Here is a 19,855-nt window from a genome sequence, read left to right on the forward strand (position 1 = left end):
CATAATATTCCCATGTATTAAAATGGATCATGATGGAGGACTTAGAACACATCTCTAGATACCTGTAGATCCTCCAAGCTGAATACAGAACTGCACTGGAGGATCTAGAGATACCTAGAGAGGTGTTCTAGGTCCTCCAGCATGACTCTATCATCAATGTCCAGTGGAAGCTGAATACAGAATTGCATTGGAGGATCTAGAGCTATCTAGAGAGGTGTTCTAGGTCTTCCAGGACAACTCTACCATCAACGTCCAGTGAAAGGTGAACACAGAATTGAATTGGAAGACACCGAGAGAGATGTTCTAGGTCCTCCAGCACAACGCTATCATCAGTGTTCAATGGAAGTTGAGCACTGAATTGCATTGGAGAATCTAGAGATACCTAGAGAGGTGTTCTAGGTCCTCCATCTCAACTCTAACATCAACTTCTGATTGAAATTGAACACAGAATTGCATCGGAGGATCTAGAGATACCTAAAGCAGTGTTCTAGGTCCTCCAGCATGTCTCCATAGTCAACATCCAATGGAAGCTGAACACATAATTTAATTGGAGGATCTAGATACCTAGAGAGGCGTTCTAGGTCCTCCTGCATGTCTCCATAGTCAACGTCCAGTGGAAGCTGGACACAGAATTTCATTGGAGGATATGGAGATGCCTAGAAAGGTGTTCCAGATCCTCCTGCATGTCTCCATAGTCAACATCCAGTGGAAGTTGAACACAGAATTTCACTGGAGAATCTAGAGATACCTAGAGAGGTGTCTGTTCTAGGTCCTCCAGCATGTCTCCATAGTCAATGTCCAGTGGAAGCTGAACACAGAATTGCATTGGAAGATCTAGAGATACCTAGAGAGGTGTTCTAAGTCCTCCAGATGCAATCTGGTATTTGCCTGCCAGATTGTTGTGAGTGGCACAGGAGAAGAACTAGAAACAAGGCAGTGAACAAGGCCTGCCAAGCTTCATTTTCAGCAAATCCAAAGCAGAGGAACATGACTTCATATTGAAAAGCAAGGAATGAGTGTCAACTCGCGGATAAAGGGATCCCCAACGGTGGGGCTCCACTTTGGGCTTGTCCTGTCCTTCTTGTCTCTTTTCCAGGGACCTTTCGGATGGTCCCTGGAATCTGAGACGGTTGGGAAACTGACCCTGCAGAATCCCAGCCGTGGCCTAGTCTGAATGCGGAGGGATAAATATAGCAACTCCAGCGCTGCTAAAGAGATTTTGGAAGGATTCATACAGGGGGGCCCCTGTGAGTGACAGCAGCATAATGCCATGCAGCCTGTCCTCTTGTTTAGGGTCTAGCGGTTTTATAATGTTCCATAAACCGACCCCTACTCCCCCCTGTTGCAAACACAATAGCAATTCCCTTGCCAGAGAGCCTTTCATCTCTCCAGGGTTTTCTCATTTGGTGGACTGCTTTGTGTCTGTTCATATGCTGTAGACAAGAGCCTTCGTTCTGGACTGGAATCCTGTTGCAGGATCTCAGATACCTGATGAAAGCAATCTATTTATTGCACGCTCCCTCTCCCCTGCAACGGCGAAGCTCCTGAAAGAGGTCTCAATCTTTTCCGTTGGGTTTCATGGTGGCCTCTTGCTTTCCATAGAGTCTGAATCGCATCGGTACAGTCGTTGGATGCGTCCAAGTTTGAGGTTCGGGATCAAAGGAAAGGAAGGCGAGCCTTGGCTTGTTGTCAGAGGGCAACGAGGGGATTTCCTACTCAATTAATGACTGCCTTTCCCTCCCTTTCCCTCCTTTTTGCACAAAGCCATGGAAGCAAATGCCAGATTGAGAGGTGCCGAGGCCGACCACAACAATCCGGTAAGTTGCCAACTTTGGATGGGACTCCGGAGGGTTGGCCAATATATTTCATGCCCAATACAAGATGAATGGCTCTACCATTAGATGGCTGCCTGCAACAAGAGAATCCTCAGAGCATGTCCCAAGGAGGGCTACTAACTACTTTGCTTTGGCACTACATGTTGTCTTTTTGTAAAGTAATAGAATTGTCCTTAGAATATTTTGCTGGAAAGTACTCAGATTGCGACTACCAGAATTCACCAGCTGTGGATTCCAGGACTTGGAGTCCAAAATCTAATATTTACAAGCTATTATTTTTGCTATCAATGGAAAAAAGGCAAGGCTTTGCCACCTTTCTTATTCAAAACTAACTGTGCCCACCACACGTTGCTGTGGCCAACCTTCCCTTCCTCCTTCTCCCCTTCTTTCTTTCTCTCCTTCCTTCCTTCTCTTCCTCTTTCCTTCCTCCCCCCCTTTTTTCCTTCCCTTCCTCTTTCTCTCCTTTCTTCCTTCTCTACCTGTTCTTGGATTGCAACTCCCAGCGGTTCTCCTCATCTCTCTCTCTCTCTCTCTCTCTAATCTATCTATCTCTAATCTATCTATCTACCTACCTACCTATCTATCCTATCTATCTATCTATCTATCTATCTATCTATCTATCTATCTTATCTAATCTACCTACCTACCTACCTACCTATCTACCTACCTACCTATCTAATCTATGTATCTATCTATCTCTAATCTATCTATCTATCTATCTATCTATCTATCTATCTATCTATCTAATCTATCCATCCATCCATCCATCTATCTAATCTATCTACCTACCTACCTACCTTATCTATCTATTTATCTACCTACCTACCTACCTACCTATCTAATCAATCTATCTAATCTATCTATCTAATCTATCTAATCTATCTATCTATCTATCTATCTATCTATCTATCTATCTTATCTAATCTATCTAATCTATCTGTCTATCTATCTATCTACCTACCTACCTATCTGTATCTAATCTATCTCTCTGGAGGATTGCTGGGAGTTGCAGTCCAGGAATAGGAAATTGGAACTATGCCGGGATTGGGATGCTCTCAAAGAAATCCAAGGAGAAGCAAGCTTGCAGCTTGGAAGCAGTGCATTTGGATCCTCTTCCTCTCCTAAAGGGCCTAGTCTAGGGGATGCTGGGATCTGTAGTCCAGAAGAGAGTGTGGATATGCTATTGTATGTTTTGTTTGCTGGGGGATTTGTTTTTGCGCATGCGCTGTAGCGTCTTTTTGCCTTTTAAAGTCCCTTCTGCTGTGTTTTTCAGTGTTTTTATGAGTGATGGTCACTCATTGGCCTGATAGGTGTCTTGTGTCCAAATTTGGGGTCAATTCATCCAGTGTTTTTTGAGTTATGTTAATCCTACAAATCAACATTACATTTATATATATAGACTAGCCGTAGCCTGCCATGCGTTGCTGTGGCCCAGTCTGTTTTTATGTGCTTTGTGTGTACATATGTGTGTATATGTGTATATACGTGGTTTTTGAGTTTTGAGCTTTGGAACGCCCTTCCCATGGAGGTAAGATCAGCCCCCTCGCTGATGGTGTTTCGAAAAAGATTGAAGACCTGGATGTTCGAACAGGCATTCGGTTAATTCAGTGCAATGAACTTGATGATTAAGGATTGGTAATATGGACGACGAAATTGGATTACGATTTTAGTTAGGAGACGCATTGGATTGTTATTGATGGGCCAATATTGTGTATTGTGTATGATGTTTTTTATGGTTTTAAATTGATTACTGTTGATTGTTGTATTTTGTTGTAAACCGCGTTGAGTTGCCAATTAGGCTGAGAAACAGCGGTATACAAGCACAGTAATAATAATAATAAATAAATAATAATAATAAATAATAATAATTATGTTAATCCCACAAACCAACATTACATTTTCATATCTATAGATTGAATGATGAATGCAGAATGCAAAGCTGGATTTCCCAGGTATCAGAAGCAAAATCTACTATCTGTCTAGGACCAAAAGCATCAATTGGCTCATTGATAAGACTCAGTTAATTTGTTTATGACAGATTCAGAAGCACATGATGGGAACCAAACAAATTCCTCACCAAAAATGCGTTCCACTTGGGCAGTTTTCTGACAATGCTAGTGTTTATTTACAAAACTCTGTGAGTTCAGAATGGTTTCCATCGTGTCGCTCAACAAGTCTTTTTCCAGCCAGGAGCCAGAGCTGACCAGCAGAGACTTTCTTAACCACAACAATGTCATTGCATCTGTTGCAAAGTCTATGTTGACATTGGTTTCAGACCATTTTCAGCAGGAGTGTTTGGGATTTTTATTGTGGGTTAGAGAGAAAAAGCTTTCCTGTGTGTAGATAGGCTTGGCTTGTGCATAAATCCAGACTTCCTGCAGCTCTGGGTTGCCTCTTGTGCTTGGCTTGGAGCACAGTGAGCTTGCTCTTGGGTCTAGTTAGGCATTGGGGAGTCTGGAGGACGGAGGCTCAATGGGCAGACCCCTTTCCTGGAGCTGTGGCATTCCCTTCCCACTTCTCCGTGTCTTGGTGTCGTCACTCACCGCTTTGATGACGCATCCCGTGGGGACTTGCAGGACATTCTCGGAATGGACTTCATTCAGAGACACTGTCGTCTGGGGTCACGCGAGGGCACTTGGAGGTCCCAATGGGGGTGACTTGCTCTCACCTTCATCCTATAATGCTTAAGTCACTGAGGACATGGAAACAATGAGCCAGAAAAATTTTAGTTTAAGGACAGACTCTCCAATAATAATAATCATAGGTTGTTGTAGGTTTTTTCGGGCTATATGGCCATTGTTCAAAAGGCCTTCTCTCCTGACGTTTCGCCTGCATCTATGGCAAGCATCCTCAGAGGTAGTGAGGTCTGTTGGAACTAGGAGAATGGGTTTATTATATATCTGTGGAAAGACCAGGGTGGGACAAAGGACTCTTGTCTGCTGGAGCTAGGTGTGAATGTTTCAACTGATCACCTTGATTAGCATTTGATTGCTGATCAAGGGAACCACTGACCGCATAGGGAAGCTGATGAGGAAACACAGCATACAAACTATCTCCAGACCCACCAAGAAAATCCAACAAATGCTCAGTTCAGCAAAGGACAAGAGGGATCCTCTCACTTCTGCAGGAGTCTCCCATATCCCATGCAGCAGTGGACAAGTCTACATAGGGACCACCAAACGCAGCATCTCCCAAACACAAATCAAGGAACATGAAAGGCAGCGCAGACTAACTCAACCAGAGAAGTCAGCCATAGCAGAGCACCTGAGGAACCAACCTGGACACAGCATTTTATTTGAGAACACAGAAATGCTGGACCACTCCAACAACCACCATGTCGGACTACACAGAGAAGCCACTGAAATCCACAAACATGTGGACAATTTCAACAGAAAGGAGGAAACCATGAACATGAAGAAAATCTGGCTACCAGTATTAAAAAACTCTAAAATTACAACAGCAAAACAACAGAGAGGAAACAATCTGGGACATCTAATCACCTCTCAACGAAAGATTGATCAAAGCACTGCCAGGCAATCAAATGCTAATCAAGGTGATCAGTTGAAACATTCACACCTAGCTCCAACAGACAAGAGTCCTTTGTCCAACCCTGGTCATTCCACAGATAAATAAACCCTTTTTCCTAGTTTCAACAAACCTCACTCACAACCTCTGAGGATTCTTGCCATAGATGCAGGCGAAACGTCAGGAGAGAATGCCTTTAGAACATGGCCATATAGCCTGAAAAAACCTACAACAACCCAGTGATTCTGGCCATGAAAGCCTTTGACAATACAATAAGAATAATAATAATCATCATCATCAGCAGCAGCATCTTTATTTATATCCTGCCAGCATCTTCCCAAAGGAGACTCAGGGCGGCTAACATGAGGCCAAGCCCAAAAATAATACAGCAAAGTTAGACATAAAACAACAGAAAAACTGCATCACAACAAAATACATAAAGTAACAAAATAAAATAACATAAACAGTGCAAAATAACATAATAAAATCAAACATAAAGGGCGGGTTAGCTTAGAAGAGGCCGCTATCCTGTATCCATTTATGTGGGAGTAAGACCTGTTACAATGACTGGGACTCAAGAGAAGGATCAACGTGGGGTTTTCTGGACCTACCACCCTTTATTTGCTCCACAATGCCACCAAGTAGAGCTTATTCCCGTTTCCATATTTGATAATCGGGGTGGGGCTTCTATAACATCCCCAAAAATATTTTATTCCTAGTACTTTATACTTTTCTGTATGCTAACTCCCTTCATTCATTCCTCTCTTGTTTACCTTGTAAGGAGGTCTTCTTTCTGCTTTTTATTTTGTAACTAGCTGTACCTGCCACGCGTTTATTTATTTATTTATTATTTTATTATTTATATTATTTCTATCCCGTCCATATCAGCCCGAAGGCAACTCAGGGCAGTATACACAGTCGGCACAATTCAATGCCATAAATATACATACATTGATAAGAAAAAAAGAAACATTATAGTGCATATAAACATAAAGATAGTGCATAATAATAACAATTTAAAAGAAAAAAAAACTATGTCCTCTCATTTATATGTTGCCCTTCTCACCCCAAAAGGGACTCAGAACACCTTACAAGATATATACATACAATATATTATATTATTACCATAGTACAATATCAGTATTAAATATTGCTATATTGTAACATACTATTATATTGTAATATTATTAGTAATATTACAGGTAATATAACTTTATAATATCATATCACATTATTAATAGTATTATATTGCATTACATTATAATATTATAAATATTATATGTATATAGAATATATTATATTATTTTGGCTGCGAGATATTATATTATATTAAATTATTTATTTATTTACTTTGCTTGCAGTTTCTCAGCCCGCAGGCAACTCAACGCGGTTCACAACAAGAGCAAAAGTCAATGAAACAACATACAATATTTAAAACCATTAACAGCACAATATACAAAATAATGACACATCAATACAACACATTAGCATCTCGTAACTAAAATCGTGATCCAATTCGTCATCCATAAATTCCGTTTCCTATATTCATCATTCATTTCACTATTTATCCAAATGCCTGTTCAAACAGCCAGGTTTTTAGTTTTCTTCAAAACACCATTAATGAAGGGGCTGATCTAATGTCCCTGGGAAGGGCGTTCCAGAGCCGAGGGGCCACCACAGAGAAGGCCCTGTCCCTCGTCCCCGCCAGCCGTGCTTGTGATGCAGGCGGGATCGAGAGCAGGGCCTCCCCAGAAGATCTCAAAGTCCTGGTGGGTTCATAGGCAGAGATACGTTCGGATAGGTAGCTTGGGCCAGAACCGTTTAGGGCTTTATAGGCCAACGCCAGCACTTTAAATTGAGCCCGGTAGCAAATCGGCAGCCAGTGGAGCTGGTGCAGCAAGGGAGTTGTATGCTCCCTGCGCTCTGCTCCTGTTAGTATCATGGCTGCCGAGAGTTGGACTAGTTGGAGCTTCCGAGCCGTCTTCAAAGGCAACCCCACGTAGAGAGCGTTGCAGTAGTCTAAACGGGATGTAACCAGAGCGTGGACTACCGTGGCCAACCTTCCCTCTTTCTTTCTTTCTTTCTTTCTTTCTTTCTTTCTTTCTTTCTTTCTTTCTTTCTTTCTTTCTCTCCTTCCCTTCCCTTCCTTCCTTTCTCTCGTTTCTCTCCTTCTTTCCTTCTCTTCCTCTTCCTTTCCTTTCCCCTTTTTCTTTCCCTTCCTCTTTCTTCCTGTTCTTCCTTCCCTGCTTATTCTTGGACTGCAACTCCCAGCAGTCCTCCTGATCCATCCATCCATCTACCTACCTACCTACCTACCTACCTACCTATCTTTATCTAATCTATCTATCTGGAGGATTTCTGGGAGTTGCAGTCCAGGAATAGGAAATTGGAAATATGCAGGGATTGGGATGCTCTCAAAGAAATCCAAGGAGAAGAAAGCTTGCATCATAAAAGCAGTGCAATTGGATCATCCTCCTCTCCTAAAGGGCCTGGTCTAGGGCAATGATGGGCAACCTTTTGAGCTTGGTGTGTCAATACTTGCCAAAAAATGGAGCATAACACGAGTGGGGTGTCACTTCAAGAATAAACCCATAATTTCATGATATTTATAGTTTAATAACAAAAATATATTATTGTCATATATAACTGTATTTAATAAACCAAAAACTAATTGTTTAACTTACCTGCTTTTTCTATAATGTCATATATCTCGGCATTATAGAAAAATGCTGGTGTAGGAGCCGAGGATGAAATATCCTTCTTGGGATGCGCCCCCATCTTCTCTGTATGCGTCCTCATGTGTCATCAAAAATGGCTACGCATGTCAGTGCTGACACACGTGTCATAGGTTCGCCATCATGGGTCTAGGGGATGCTGGGAGCTGTAGAGAGCGTGGATATGATATTGTGTGTTTTGTTTGCCGGGGGAGTCATTTTTGTGCATGCGCTATAGCATGTTTTTGCATTTTTAGGCTTTTTAAGCGCTTCCGCTGTGTTTTTCTGTATTTTTATGAGTGATGGTCACTTTGGTGTCAGTTTGTCCAGTGGTTTTTTGAGTTATGTTAATCCCACAAACTAACATTACATGTTTATTTATATAGATGTTCCTATGATAAATCCATAATCTTTGACCATCGATTTATATATTGCTCCTGTCCACCTTTTCTCTCATTTCTGTCCTTTTCTAAGTATCTAAGAATTTTAATTTCCTTGCCTATGCACTCCCCATATTTCCCCTGTTTGAGTTTATTATGTAAGAGCAATACTTGTATCCAATTTTTTATTTCCCGTTGAATTATTGTGATATAAGGGTTTGACACAGCAAGTGTGTGTCCACCGGCACATCAGGTCAGGACGGTGGCCACATATTGTGTGTTTATTTGTATTTTTCGTTATTTTTAATTCATTATATTTTATTGTTGTATTATTACGTTGTTTATTTGTTTTGCTGTATTTGTTGGGCTTGGCCTTTGGGGAGATGATGGCAGTGTATAAATAAAGTATTATTATTATTATTATTATTATTATTATTATTATTATGTCCCAATTGAATGGTAGGGCAGAACTGTGCAAGGGATGCTTCAGCCTTCCTCTCCCGTTGTTGGTCTGGAAAGGGCTCTCCCTATGTTCCTATTTTAGTTTTCACTTTCTCTCGCTTCTCATGTAACACTCATGATGCATTGATGGACAGGTTGTGCTCTGCGTCTCCATTATGTAAGTGACAGGAAGCTGTTCCCGGGCCAGGCGAGATCAGGGCTGGGTGGATCAGGTTGTCCTGGCTCGGCTCCCTCTTTGAGTCGGAGGCTCCGACCTCCAGATGGATGGATTGATGACAAGTTCGGCACTCCAAAGTCACCTCGTTTAGCCCAGGAAGATTTGGCTGGAAAAGGGAACTTCTTGTGGCAAAAGTAGAAGACCATTGTGCCACTCAACTGGCACTTTGGGTGCATCTATGCTGTTGAATTAATGCAGTTTGACACCACTTTAACCGCCATGCTTCAATGCTATGCAGTCATGGCAGTTGTAGCTTTACGTGGCCTTTAGCTTTCTCTGACAAAGTGGTGCTAGGTAAAGGTAAAGGCAAATGTTTACCAGGATGTCGCATAGATAAATATAGATTATGTCGCTGGAGCGGTACCTATTGATCTACTCACATTTGCATGTTTTTGAACTGCTAGGTTGGCAGAAGCTGGGGCTGACAGTGGGAGCTCATGCCGCTCCCCGGATTCAAACCTGAGACTTTTCAGTCAACAAGCTTAGCAGCTCAGCGGTTTAACCCAATGCGCCGTTGGGGACTCTAGTGGTGCTAAACTGTGCTAATTCTGCAATGCACTTTTAGAATTGTATGGCTAGCTAGGGTTGGATGGGGACTCAAAAGGTCATGTAGTCCAGTGGAGCCCCTGGTAGCACAATGGGTTAAACCAGTGGTTCTCAATCTGGGATCCCCAGATGTTTTTGGCCTACAACTCCCAGAAATCCTAACAGCTGATAAACTGGCAGAGGTTTCTGGGAGTTGTAGGCCCAAAACATCTGGGGAGCCCAGGTTGAGAACCACTGGGTTAAACCCTTGTGCCGGCAGGACGGATGACTTGAAGGTTGGGTTGCTGAACTGAAGGTTACTGGTTCGGATCCAACCTGGGGAGAGTGCGGATGAGCTCCCTCTATCAGCTCCAGCTCCATGCGGTGACATGAGAGAAGCCTCCCACAGGGATGGTAAAAACATCAACAAAGCAACATCCCCTGGGCAATGTCCTTGCAGACGGCCAATTCTCTCACTCCAGAAACAACTTGCAGTTTCTCAAGTCACTCCTGACATGAAAAAAAAATCTAGTCCAGCCTTCTTTTTTTCTCTCTCTCCTGGAATGGAGCCCTTAATGGATCTTCAGGGGCTCTCTCTTCATTCCAGGAGAGAAAGAAACAAGGCCGGACTAGATGACCTTTGGAGTGCCCATCAGGATTGTTGTTTGTTCCCACACTCTGTCCCAGTGCGACATTTCAGAGGGGTCCTGCAGTTGAAACTATACAAACAGAAGACCAAATACGTTTCGTTTGGAGACGAGCGAGAGAGAAGAGGTGATGTGATAGCCCTTTGGCACATGTTTACCAGGATGTCGCATAGATGACGGAGCAAATTTGGTTCCAGTTGCTCCAGGATGCAAACCGATGGGCTCAAATGACAAGGAAGGGGATTTTGACACAACATTAGGTGAAACTTGTCGAAGTACAAGGCATCCAAGTGTGGGACAGACTGTCCCAGAAGCCAAAGGACTCTCTTCCATTCTCATATTAGCAGAATAGTTGTGTCAGCACCGGACTGGACTAAATGTACCTTGAAAGTATGGTGCATCTGCACTGTAGAATTAATGTGGGTTAGCCCCACTTTAACTGCCGTGGCTCAATGCTATGGATGTCCTGAGACTCTTGGGTCAAGAAGGCTAAAGATCTAGTGCCAAGGAGCAGCTAAGAAATCCATCTGTGGGGGTTTATTTTGGGCTGAAGCTGGTGGGGAAGGGGCAGGAAAGCAAAGCCAAAGAGTGCGTGTATGGAGTGCGTGCAGGGTTTGTTTTTGTCCTCCTTCCAGGAAAATAGAGATGGAGCGCTCACAGAGGACGAGGAGGCGGCGGCGAAGAAAAGGAGAGCGGAGAACAAGAAAACCTGGGGAGAAAGGGCCAAGGGCGTGAAGGTCTTCATATGGAACCCAGAAACACGGCAATTCATGGGCAGGACGGCTCAGAGCTGGGGTAAGTCCGGGTTGTGGCGCAGCTGCATTAAAATCACTACTGACCATGAGTTCGAAGCTAGCCCAAGTCGGAGTAAGCTCCCAACCATTTGTCTAGCTTACTGTTGACCTTTGCAGCCCAAAAGACATAGAATCATAGAATCAAAGAGTTGGAAGAGACCTCCTGGGCCATCCAGTCCAACCCCATTCTGCCAAAAAGCAGGAATATTGCATTCAAAGCACCCCTGACAGATGGCCATCCAGCCTCTGTTTAAAAGCTTCCAAAGAAGGAGCCTCCACCACGCTCCGGGGCAGAGAGTTCCACTGCTGAACGGCTCTCACAGTCAGGAAGTTCTTCCTCGTGTTCAGATGGAATCTCCTTTCTTGTAGTTTGAAGCCATTGTTCCATTGCGTCCTAGTCTCCAAGGAAGCAGAAAGGAAGCTTGCTCTCCCCCTCTCTAGGACTTCCTCTCACATATTTATACATGGCTATCATATCTCCTCTCATCCTTCTCTTCTTCAGGCTAAACATGCCCAGCTCCTTAAGCCGCTCCTCATAGGGCTTGTTCTCCAGACCCTGGATCGTTTTAGTCGCCCTCTTCTGGACACATTCCAGCTTGTCAATATCTCTCTTGAATTGTGGTGCCCAGAATTCAGCTTATTTATTTATTTGTTTGTTTACTATATTTATATGCCGCCCCTCTCAGCCTGCAGGGGACTCAGGGCAGTTTACAGTCAGCATTAAAAACATAACATACCATTAAAACAGTTAATATAAAACCAAAATAAAACAATCAATATCAATTAAAACATGCATCAGTTTGAGTTGCATCTGTCAAGTAGGAAATTTAGGTTACTGCGTATGTGCGGAGGCTAATTTAACTAATTTACGACATCATAAAACTCTCCAGCAGCGTGCAAAAGAATGGGGATGCACTCCATCGGTGTCACAAGTGGACAGTGAAGCAACAGCTCCTCCGGTGGCCAGAATTCAAAGCATACGCTCATGAAGCTGGAAAGTTAAATACCCTCTATGTGTCTGTCTATATATGTTGTGTGTCTATGGCATTGAATGATTGCCATGTATATGTACATTGTGATCCACCCTGAGTACCCTGTGGGGTGAGAAGGGCGGGATATAAATACTGTAAATACATAAATAATAAGTCAAAGCCAAATCCTGCATCCGTACTATCAAAGTGATGCAGTTTGGCACCGCTTTAACTGCCATGGCTCACGAGGGAATTGGGGGAGAACATGCAGGTCAAGAATAGGACTCCACAGTCACCTACGGACCCACCGCCAGTACACACCGAACTTGGAGGACAATCTTACTCGGACAACGAGTAAGTACGTGTACTGTGTAAGGCGGTGAAACTGGCCTTAAGGAAAATATGCCATTTTTAACTTTCCAAAACAAAGTTTTGTGGCGTAATTTCCCATGCTTTTTTAGAATAGAACCCATTAGGAAATAGCATTGAGAACTCAGGAACCAAAATCGTTATCAATAGTAATGATGATAATTAACATTAACAACCTCAGATATGCAGATGACACCACTCTGATGGCTGAAAGCGAGGAGGAGCTGAGGAGCCTTCTCACCAAGGTGAAAGAAGAAAGCGCAAAAGCTGGGTTGCAGCTAAACATCAAAAAAACCAAGATTATGGCAAGCAGACTGATGGATAACTGGGAAATAGAGGGAGAAAACGTGGAGGCCGTGACAGACTTTGTATTTCTAGGCGCAAAGATGAGTGCAGATGCAGACTGTGGCCAGGAAATCAGAAGACGCTTCCTTCTTGGGAGGAGAGCAATGTCCAGTCTCGATCAAAGAGTGAAGAGTAGAGACATCAGACTGGCAACAAAGATCCATTGCCTAGTCAAAGCCATGGTCTTCCCTGTAGTCACCTACGGATGTGGAGCTGGACCTTAGGGAAGGCTGAGCCAAGGAAGAGAGATGCTTTTGAGCTGTGGTGTTGGAGGAAAGTTCTGAGAGTGCCTTGGATTGCGAGAAGATCCAACCAGTCCATCCTCCAGGAAAGAAAGCCCAGCTACTCACTGGAGGGAAGGAGACTAGAGGGAAAGATGAAGTCCTTTGGCCACATCATGAGGAGACAGCAAAGCCTAGAGAAGGGAATGATGCTGGGGAAAGTGGAAGGCAAAAGGAAGAGGGGCCGACCAAGGGCAAGGTGGATGGATGGCATCCTTGAAGGGACTGGACTGACCTTGAAGGAGACCCTGGGGGTGGGGACGGCCGACAGGGAGCTCTGGCGTGGGCTGGTCCGTGAGGTCACGAAGAGTCGGAGACGACTGAACGAATGAACAACAACAATGATGATAATAATCCTCCCCTGGGCATCATATGGGGAAAGGCAGGACGTAAATAAACGGATGTGTGCCTATTTGCATAAATATTATAGCACTCACTAACCTGTGCGCATTCTCATGCTTGCTAACTTCTCTTGTCTTGCAGCCCTGATCCTCCTCTTCTATCTCGTTTTGTACACTTTCCTGGCCGGGATGTTTTCCTTCGGTTTGTACGTCATGTTGCTCACTATGAGCCCCTACACGCCGACCTACAGAGACAGAGTTGCTCCACCAGGTGAGCATTTGGGCATATGGCCCACCTCTAGAGAGAGGTAGGTGTTGGAGCTCAGCCTTTGATTGTTTCAGGATCAGGGTGCTTTGGATGTGGGGCATGATGTCAATGAGTTTCAAGATGGCAATGGTTTGGTCAGTGAGACTGATGCAGAGAATGACCAGGAGACCCCTGTTCAAGGTGTAGTTTCCCATGAGAATGTCCCTGAAGGGTGTGGGGTTGATGGTGTACTCCCTGAATTGCTACCAGAGAGTTCCCAGGATTTGGAGCTTGAAAACAACTCAGCACCTGTTCTGCCCCACAACCATTGTCTTGTGGGGTACCACAGGGATCAATACTGTCTCCTATGTTGTTTAACATCTACATGAAGCCGCTGGGGGAGATCATCCAGAGTTTCGGGGTACGATGTCATCTGTACGCGGATGATGTCCAACTCTGTCACTCCTCCCCACCTGCTACTAAGGAGGCTGTCGAGGTCCTGAACCGGTGCTTGGCCGCTGTGACAGTCTGGATGAGGGCAAACAAATTGAAATTGAATCCAGACAAGACAGAGGTTCTCCTGGTAAGGCCGAACAGGGTATAGGGTTACAGCCTGTGTTGGATGGGGTCGCACTCCCTCTTAAGACGCAGGTTCGCAGCTTGGGTGTGATCTTGGACTCGTCGCTGAGCCTGGAAGCCCAGGTCTCGGCGGTGACCAGGGGAGCATTTGCACAGTTAAAGCTTGTGTGCCAGCTGCGCCCGTACCTTGGGAAGTCTGACTTGGCTACGGTAGTCCATGCTCTGGTTACATCCCGCTTAGACTACTGCAACACTCTCTATGTGGGGTTGCCCTTGAAGACTGCTCGGAAGCTTCAAATGGTCCAGCGCTCGGCAGCCAGGATGCTAACAGGAGCGGCACTCAAGGAGCATACCACTCCTCTGTTGCGCCAGCTCCACTGGCTGCCTGTTTGCTACCGAGCACAATTCAAAGTGCTGGCGTTAGTCCATAAAGCCCTAAACGGTTCTGGCCCTACTTACCTCTCTGAATGCATCTCCTCCTATGAACCAACCAGGACACTAAGATTGTCTGGGGAGGCCCTGCTCTTGGTCCCACCTGCATCGCAGGCGCGCCTGGCGGGGACGAGAGACAGGGCCTTCTCAGTGGTGGCCTCTCGGCTGTGGGATGCCCTTCCTGCAGACATCAGATCGGCCCCCTCGCTGTTGGCGTTTCGGAGGAAGGTGAAGACCTGGCTATTCGAACAAGCGCTTGATTAAACAGTGAAATTGAACATAGGAATACGGAACAATGGATAATGAGAGTGGATTCTGATTTTATTGTTGAGGCGTTATGATTGTTATACTGATGTTAATTGTTGATGTTATAATCTGTTTTAATTGCATTATACTGTTTTGTGATATTTTGCATTGTTGTGTAAACCGCTTTGAGTCGCCTAAGGGCTGAGAAAAGCGGTATAGAAATAAAGTAAATAAATAAATAAGTAAGTTAATGAGCAAATAGATAGATAGCAGGAGATTAGTCAAAACAGACAAGCCGAACAGTGGCTTCGGCGTTCTGCCAGGCTCCGACAGAAAAAGATAAGAGAATCTCAACTAAAGCGAAACCAATTTCTGAGTGCTTGGGATAGCTTAATGAGGGGATAAAAGTCTCAAGTATAGAAAATGTAGCCAGATGAAGCATCGTTTGGAATCAAGTTAAGTTCTCCTCCTTGTTTCATGGAAGCCTTGCTTGGAAGATGCATGCTTGAATATTTCTTGTTTCATTGTTTTGATTCTTGGATTTTATTATTGCATACTCATGCCTTGGATTAATGTTTCCTGGTTTTCTGGATTTTATTAGAGAAGTGTGTTTTCATGGACTTTGCTGAACTTTACCCTGGACTATTTTGTTCCTGCTTATCTTCTTACCTAATTGGATTTACCTATTTCTTTAAAGTGTTTTTTACTTTGCTGCTTTTTAATTATCTCCAATAAAAGGATTGTTTTCCTATTCAATGTGTGGTGTTTAAAGTCAGAAGGCTTTTCCCGTCCTGGAGTGCAACAGTAGGGAAGAATCCTGGAGAGGCATTCAGAAGTGACACTATGGGACTAGAGCAGTGGTTCTCAACCTTCCTAATGCCGTGACCCCTATATACCGTTCTTCATGTTATGGTGACCCCCAACCATACCATTATTTTCGTTACTACTTTCATAACTGTAAATTTTGTACTGTTATAAATCGGAATGTATATATCTGATATGCAGGATGTATTTTAATTCACTGGACCAAATTTGGCACAAATACCCAATATGCCCACATTTGAATACTGGTGAGGGGTTTTTTTTTTTGGGGGGGGGGTTGAGTTTGTCATTTGGGAGTTGTAGCTGCTTGAATTTATAGTTCACCTACAATCAAAGAGCATTCTGAACTCCACCAGTGATGGAATTGAACCAAACACAGAACGCCCATGACCAACAGAAAATTCTGGAAGATTTTGGTGGGCACTGACCTTGAGTTTGGGAGCTGTAGTTCACCTACATCCAGAGAGTCAAGCTAGGATGGATCTGGACCAAACTTGGCACAGATACTCAATATGCCCAAATGTCGACACTGGTGGAGTTTGGGGAAAATAGACCTTGTCATTTGGGAGTTGTAGTTGCTGGGATTTATAGTTCACCTACAATCAAAGAGCATTCTGAACTCCACCAGTGATGGAACTGAACCAAACACAGAATGCCCATGACCAACAGAAAATTCTGGAAGAGTTTGGTGGGCACTGACCTTGAGTATGGGAGCTGTAGTTCACTTACATCCAGAGAGTCAAGCTAGGATGGATCTGGACCAAACTTGGCACAGATACTCAATATGCCCAAATGTCGACACTGGTGTAGTTTGGGGAAAATAGACCTTGCCATTTGGGAGTTGTAGTTGCTGGGATTTATATTGGGCCATACTTCCCACATAGAACCCCCATAACCAACAGAAAATGCTGTGTTTTTCTGATGGTGTTTGGCGACCCCTTTGACATCCCCTCGCGACCCCTCCAGGAGTCCCGACCCCCAGGTTGAGAAACACTGGACTAGAGTGTGATCTTTACGAGAGTAAAGATGAAGATCCTCCCAGAGGAAAAGTGTTCCTGCCAGACATCAAGGGAACCACTGACCACAGAGGGAAGCTGATGAGGAAACACAACATACAAACCACTTACAGACCCACCAAGAAAATCCAACAAATGCTCCGTTCAGCAAAGGACAAGAGGGATCCTCTCACCTCTGCAAGAGTCTACCGTATCCCATGCAGCTGTGGACAAGTCTACATAGGGACCACCAAACGCAGCATTGCTCAGACACGCATCAAGGAACATGAAAGGCACTGCAGACTACTTCAACCAGAGAAGTCAGCCATAGCAGAGCACCTGATGAACCAGCCTGGACACAGCAGAGTATTGGAGAACACAGAAATGCTGGACCACACCAACAACCACCATTTCAGGCTACACAGAGAAGCCATTGAAATCCACAAGCATGTGGACAATTTCAACAGAAAGGAAGAGACCATGAAAATGAACAAAATCTGGCTACCAGTATTAAAAAACTCTAAAATTATAACAGCTAAACAGCAGAGAGGAAAAAACCAGGCACAGATTAACACCTCCCAGCAACAGATTTTCCCAGGCTCAGGCAGGCCTTCAAATGCTAATGAAGGTGATCAGCTGAAACATTCACACCTAACTGCAGCAGGGAAGAGCTCCTTGCCCCACCCCAGCCATTCCACAGATATATAAACCCATTTTTCCTACTTCCAACAGACCTCACAACCTCTGAGGATGCTTGCCATAGATGCAGGTGAAATGTCAGGAGAAATGCCTCTAGAACATGGCTCTATAGCCCGAAAAAACCCACAAGAATCTACTGTCATGGATACTTTCTGAAACTTGAAAATGTCCTTTAATCAATTTCCAGTGGGACAGAGTGCATCAGGCACTTTCACAGAAAGAAGTAGAAACACACACTGCATTAGTATGACAGCTATATTGATTACACAGACATCCCATTTACTCTCACATTCACTCATGAGCCACTCATTCAACCATTCATACTCACCATCCTTCTTCATTTAGGCTTCTTGGAAGGAGGCGGGTTTTCAGAATGCAGGCCTGGCACACTTTTCGAAGAGAGAAGGGTCTCTTTATGTAGAACTTTTTGTTGTTGTTGTTGTTTCTTAATTGTTTTGACAACTTTGACAACTTGTCATTCAGCTAAGACTCGCCAAAGCTCCATTCCAGAGCAGATGTTGCTTAACTTCCTTGGTGTGAAGTATCATTATTTCCAATTTACTTAACTTAAAGCAGTGTTTCTCAACCTGGGGGTTGGGACCCCTGGGGGTGGGTCGCGAAGGGGTGTCCGGGGGGTTGCCAAAGACCATTAGAAAACGCAGCATTTTCTGTTGTTCATGGGGGTTCTGTGTGGGAAGTTTGGCCCAATTCTGTCATTGGTGAGGTTCAGATTGTCTTTGATTGTAGTTGCACTATAAATCCCAGCAACTAAAACTCCCAAATGTCAAGGTCTGTTTCCCGCAAACTCCACCAGTGTTCTCATTTGGGCATACTGGGAATTCATGCCAAGTTTGGTCCAGAGCTATCATTGTTTGAGTCCACAGTGCTCTCTGGATGTAGGTGAACTACAACTCCAAAACTCAAAGTCAATGCCCACCAAACCCTTCCAGTATTTTCTGTTGGTCATGGGAGTTCTGTGTGCCAGGTTTGGTTCAATTCCATTGCTGGTGGAGTTCAGAATGCTCTTTGATTGTAGGTGAACTATAAGACCCAGTAACTCACTCCAAGATGTCAATGTCTATTCTCCCCAAACTCCACCAGTGTTCACATTTGGGCATACTGGGAATTCATGCCAAGTTTGGTCCGGAGCTATCATTGTTTGAGTCCACAGTGTTCTCTGGATGTAGGTGAACTACAACTCCAAAACTCAAAGTCAATGCCCACCAAACCCTTCTAGTATTTTCTGTTGGTCATGAGAGTTCTGTGTGCCAGGTTTGGTTCAATTCCAGTGTTGGTGGAGTTCAGAAAGCTCTTTGATTTTAGGTGAATTATAAATCCCATCAACTACAACTCTCAAATGTCAGGGTCTATTTTCCCCAAACTCCACCAGTGTTCACATTTGGGCATATTGAGTATTTGTCCATATCCATCATTGTTTGAGTCCACAGTGCTCTCTGGATGTAGGTGAACTACAACTCCCAAACTCAAGGTCAGTGCCCCCCAACTCTTCCAGTATTTTCTGGTGGTCATGGGAGTTCTGTGTGCCAAGTTTGGTTCAATTCCATTGCTGGTGGAGTTCAGAATGTTCTTTGATTGTAGATGAACTATAAGTCCCAGCAACTACAACTCCAAAATGTCAAGGTCTATTTTCCCTAAACTCCACCAGTGTTCACATTTGGGCATATTGAGTATTCGTGCCAAGTTTGGTTCAGATCCATCATTGTTTGAGTCTACAGTGCTCTCTGGATGGAGGTGAACTACATCTCCAAAAAGTCAAGGACAATGCCCACCAAACCCTTCCAGCATTTTCTGTTGGTCATGAGAGTTCTGTGTGCCAGGTTTGGTTCAATTCCATTGCTGGTGGAGTTCAGAATGCTCTTTGATTGTAGGTGAACTATAAGACCCAGTAACTCACTCCAAGATGTCAATGTCTATTCTCCCCAAACTCCACCAGTGTTCACATTTGGGTATATTGAGTATTTGTCCATATCCATCATTGTTTGAGTCCACAGTGCTCTCTGGATGTCGGTGAACTACAACTCCGAAACTCAAGGTCAGTCTCCCCCCCCCCCCCCCCCCCCCCAAAACTCTTCCAGTATTTTCTCCTGGTCATGGGAGAACCGTGTGCCAAGTTTGGTTCAATTCCATTGCTGTTGGAGTTCAGAATGCTCTTTGATTGTAAGTGAACTATAAGACCCAGTAACTCAACTCCAAAATGTCAAGGTCTATTTTCCCTAAACTCCACCAGTGTTCACATTTGGGCATATTGAGTATTTGTGCCAAGTTTGGTCCCTATCCATCATTATTTGAGTCCACAGTGCTGTCTGGATGTAGGTGAACTACATCTCCAAAAATCAAGGACAATGCCCACCAAACCCTTCCAGTACTATCTGTTGGTCCTGGGAGTTCTGTGTGCCAGGTTTGGTTCA

At 44.1% G+C, this 19,855-nt stretch overlaps 1 protein-coding gene across 3 annotated transcripts in view; it reads left to right on the forward strand.

Annotated features, from left to right (window-relative positions):
• The first annotated feature begins 1,259 nt into the window (after positions 1-1,259).
• The window catches only part of ATP1B4 (ATPase Na+/K+ transporting family member beta 4), a 35,664-nt gene continuing 17,068 nt past the window's right edge, over positions 1,260-19,855 (forward strand). The window contains exons 1-4 of one of the 3 annotated variants that reach the window (XM_067471511.1): positions 1,260-1,618; positions 1,765-1,817; positions 10,941-11,100; positions 13,549-13,677. In XM_067471511.1, the coding sequence (XP_067327612.1) occupies positions 1,767-1,817; positions 10,941-11,100; positions 13,549-13,677 (340 nt within the window). In that variant the 5' untranslated portion in view covers positions 1,260-1,618; positions 1,765-1,766. Of the gene's footprint in view, positions 1,649-1,764; positions 1,818-10,940; positions 11,101-13,548; positions 13,678-19,855 lie in introns of all 3 variants that reach the window. The other 2 variants (XM_067471512.1, XM_060756418.2) reach the window with 2 other exon arrangements.

This window comes from Anolis sagrei, chromosome 10 (assembly GCF_037176765.1).
Source record: "Anolis sagrei isolate rAnoSag1 chromosome 10, rAnoSag1.mat, whole genome shotgun sequence".
NCBI classification, from domain to species: domain Eukaryota; kingdom Metazoa; phylum Chordata; class Lepidosauria; order Squamata; family Dactyloidae; genus Anolis; species Anolis sagrei.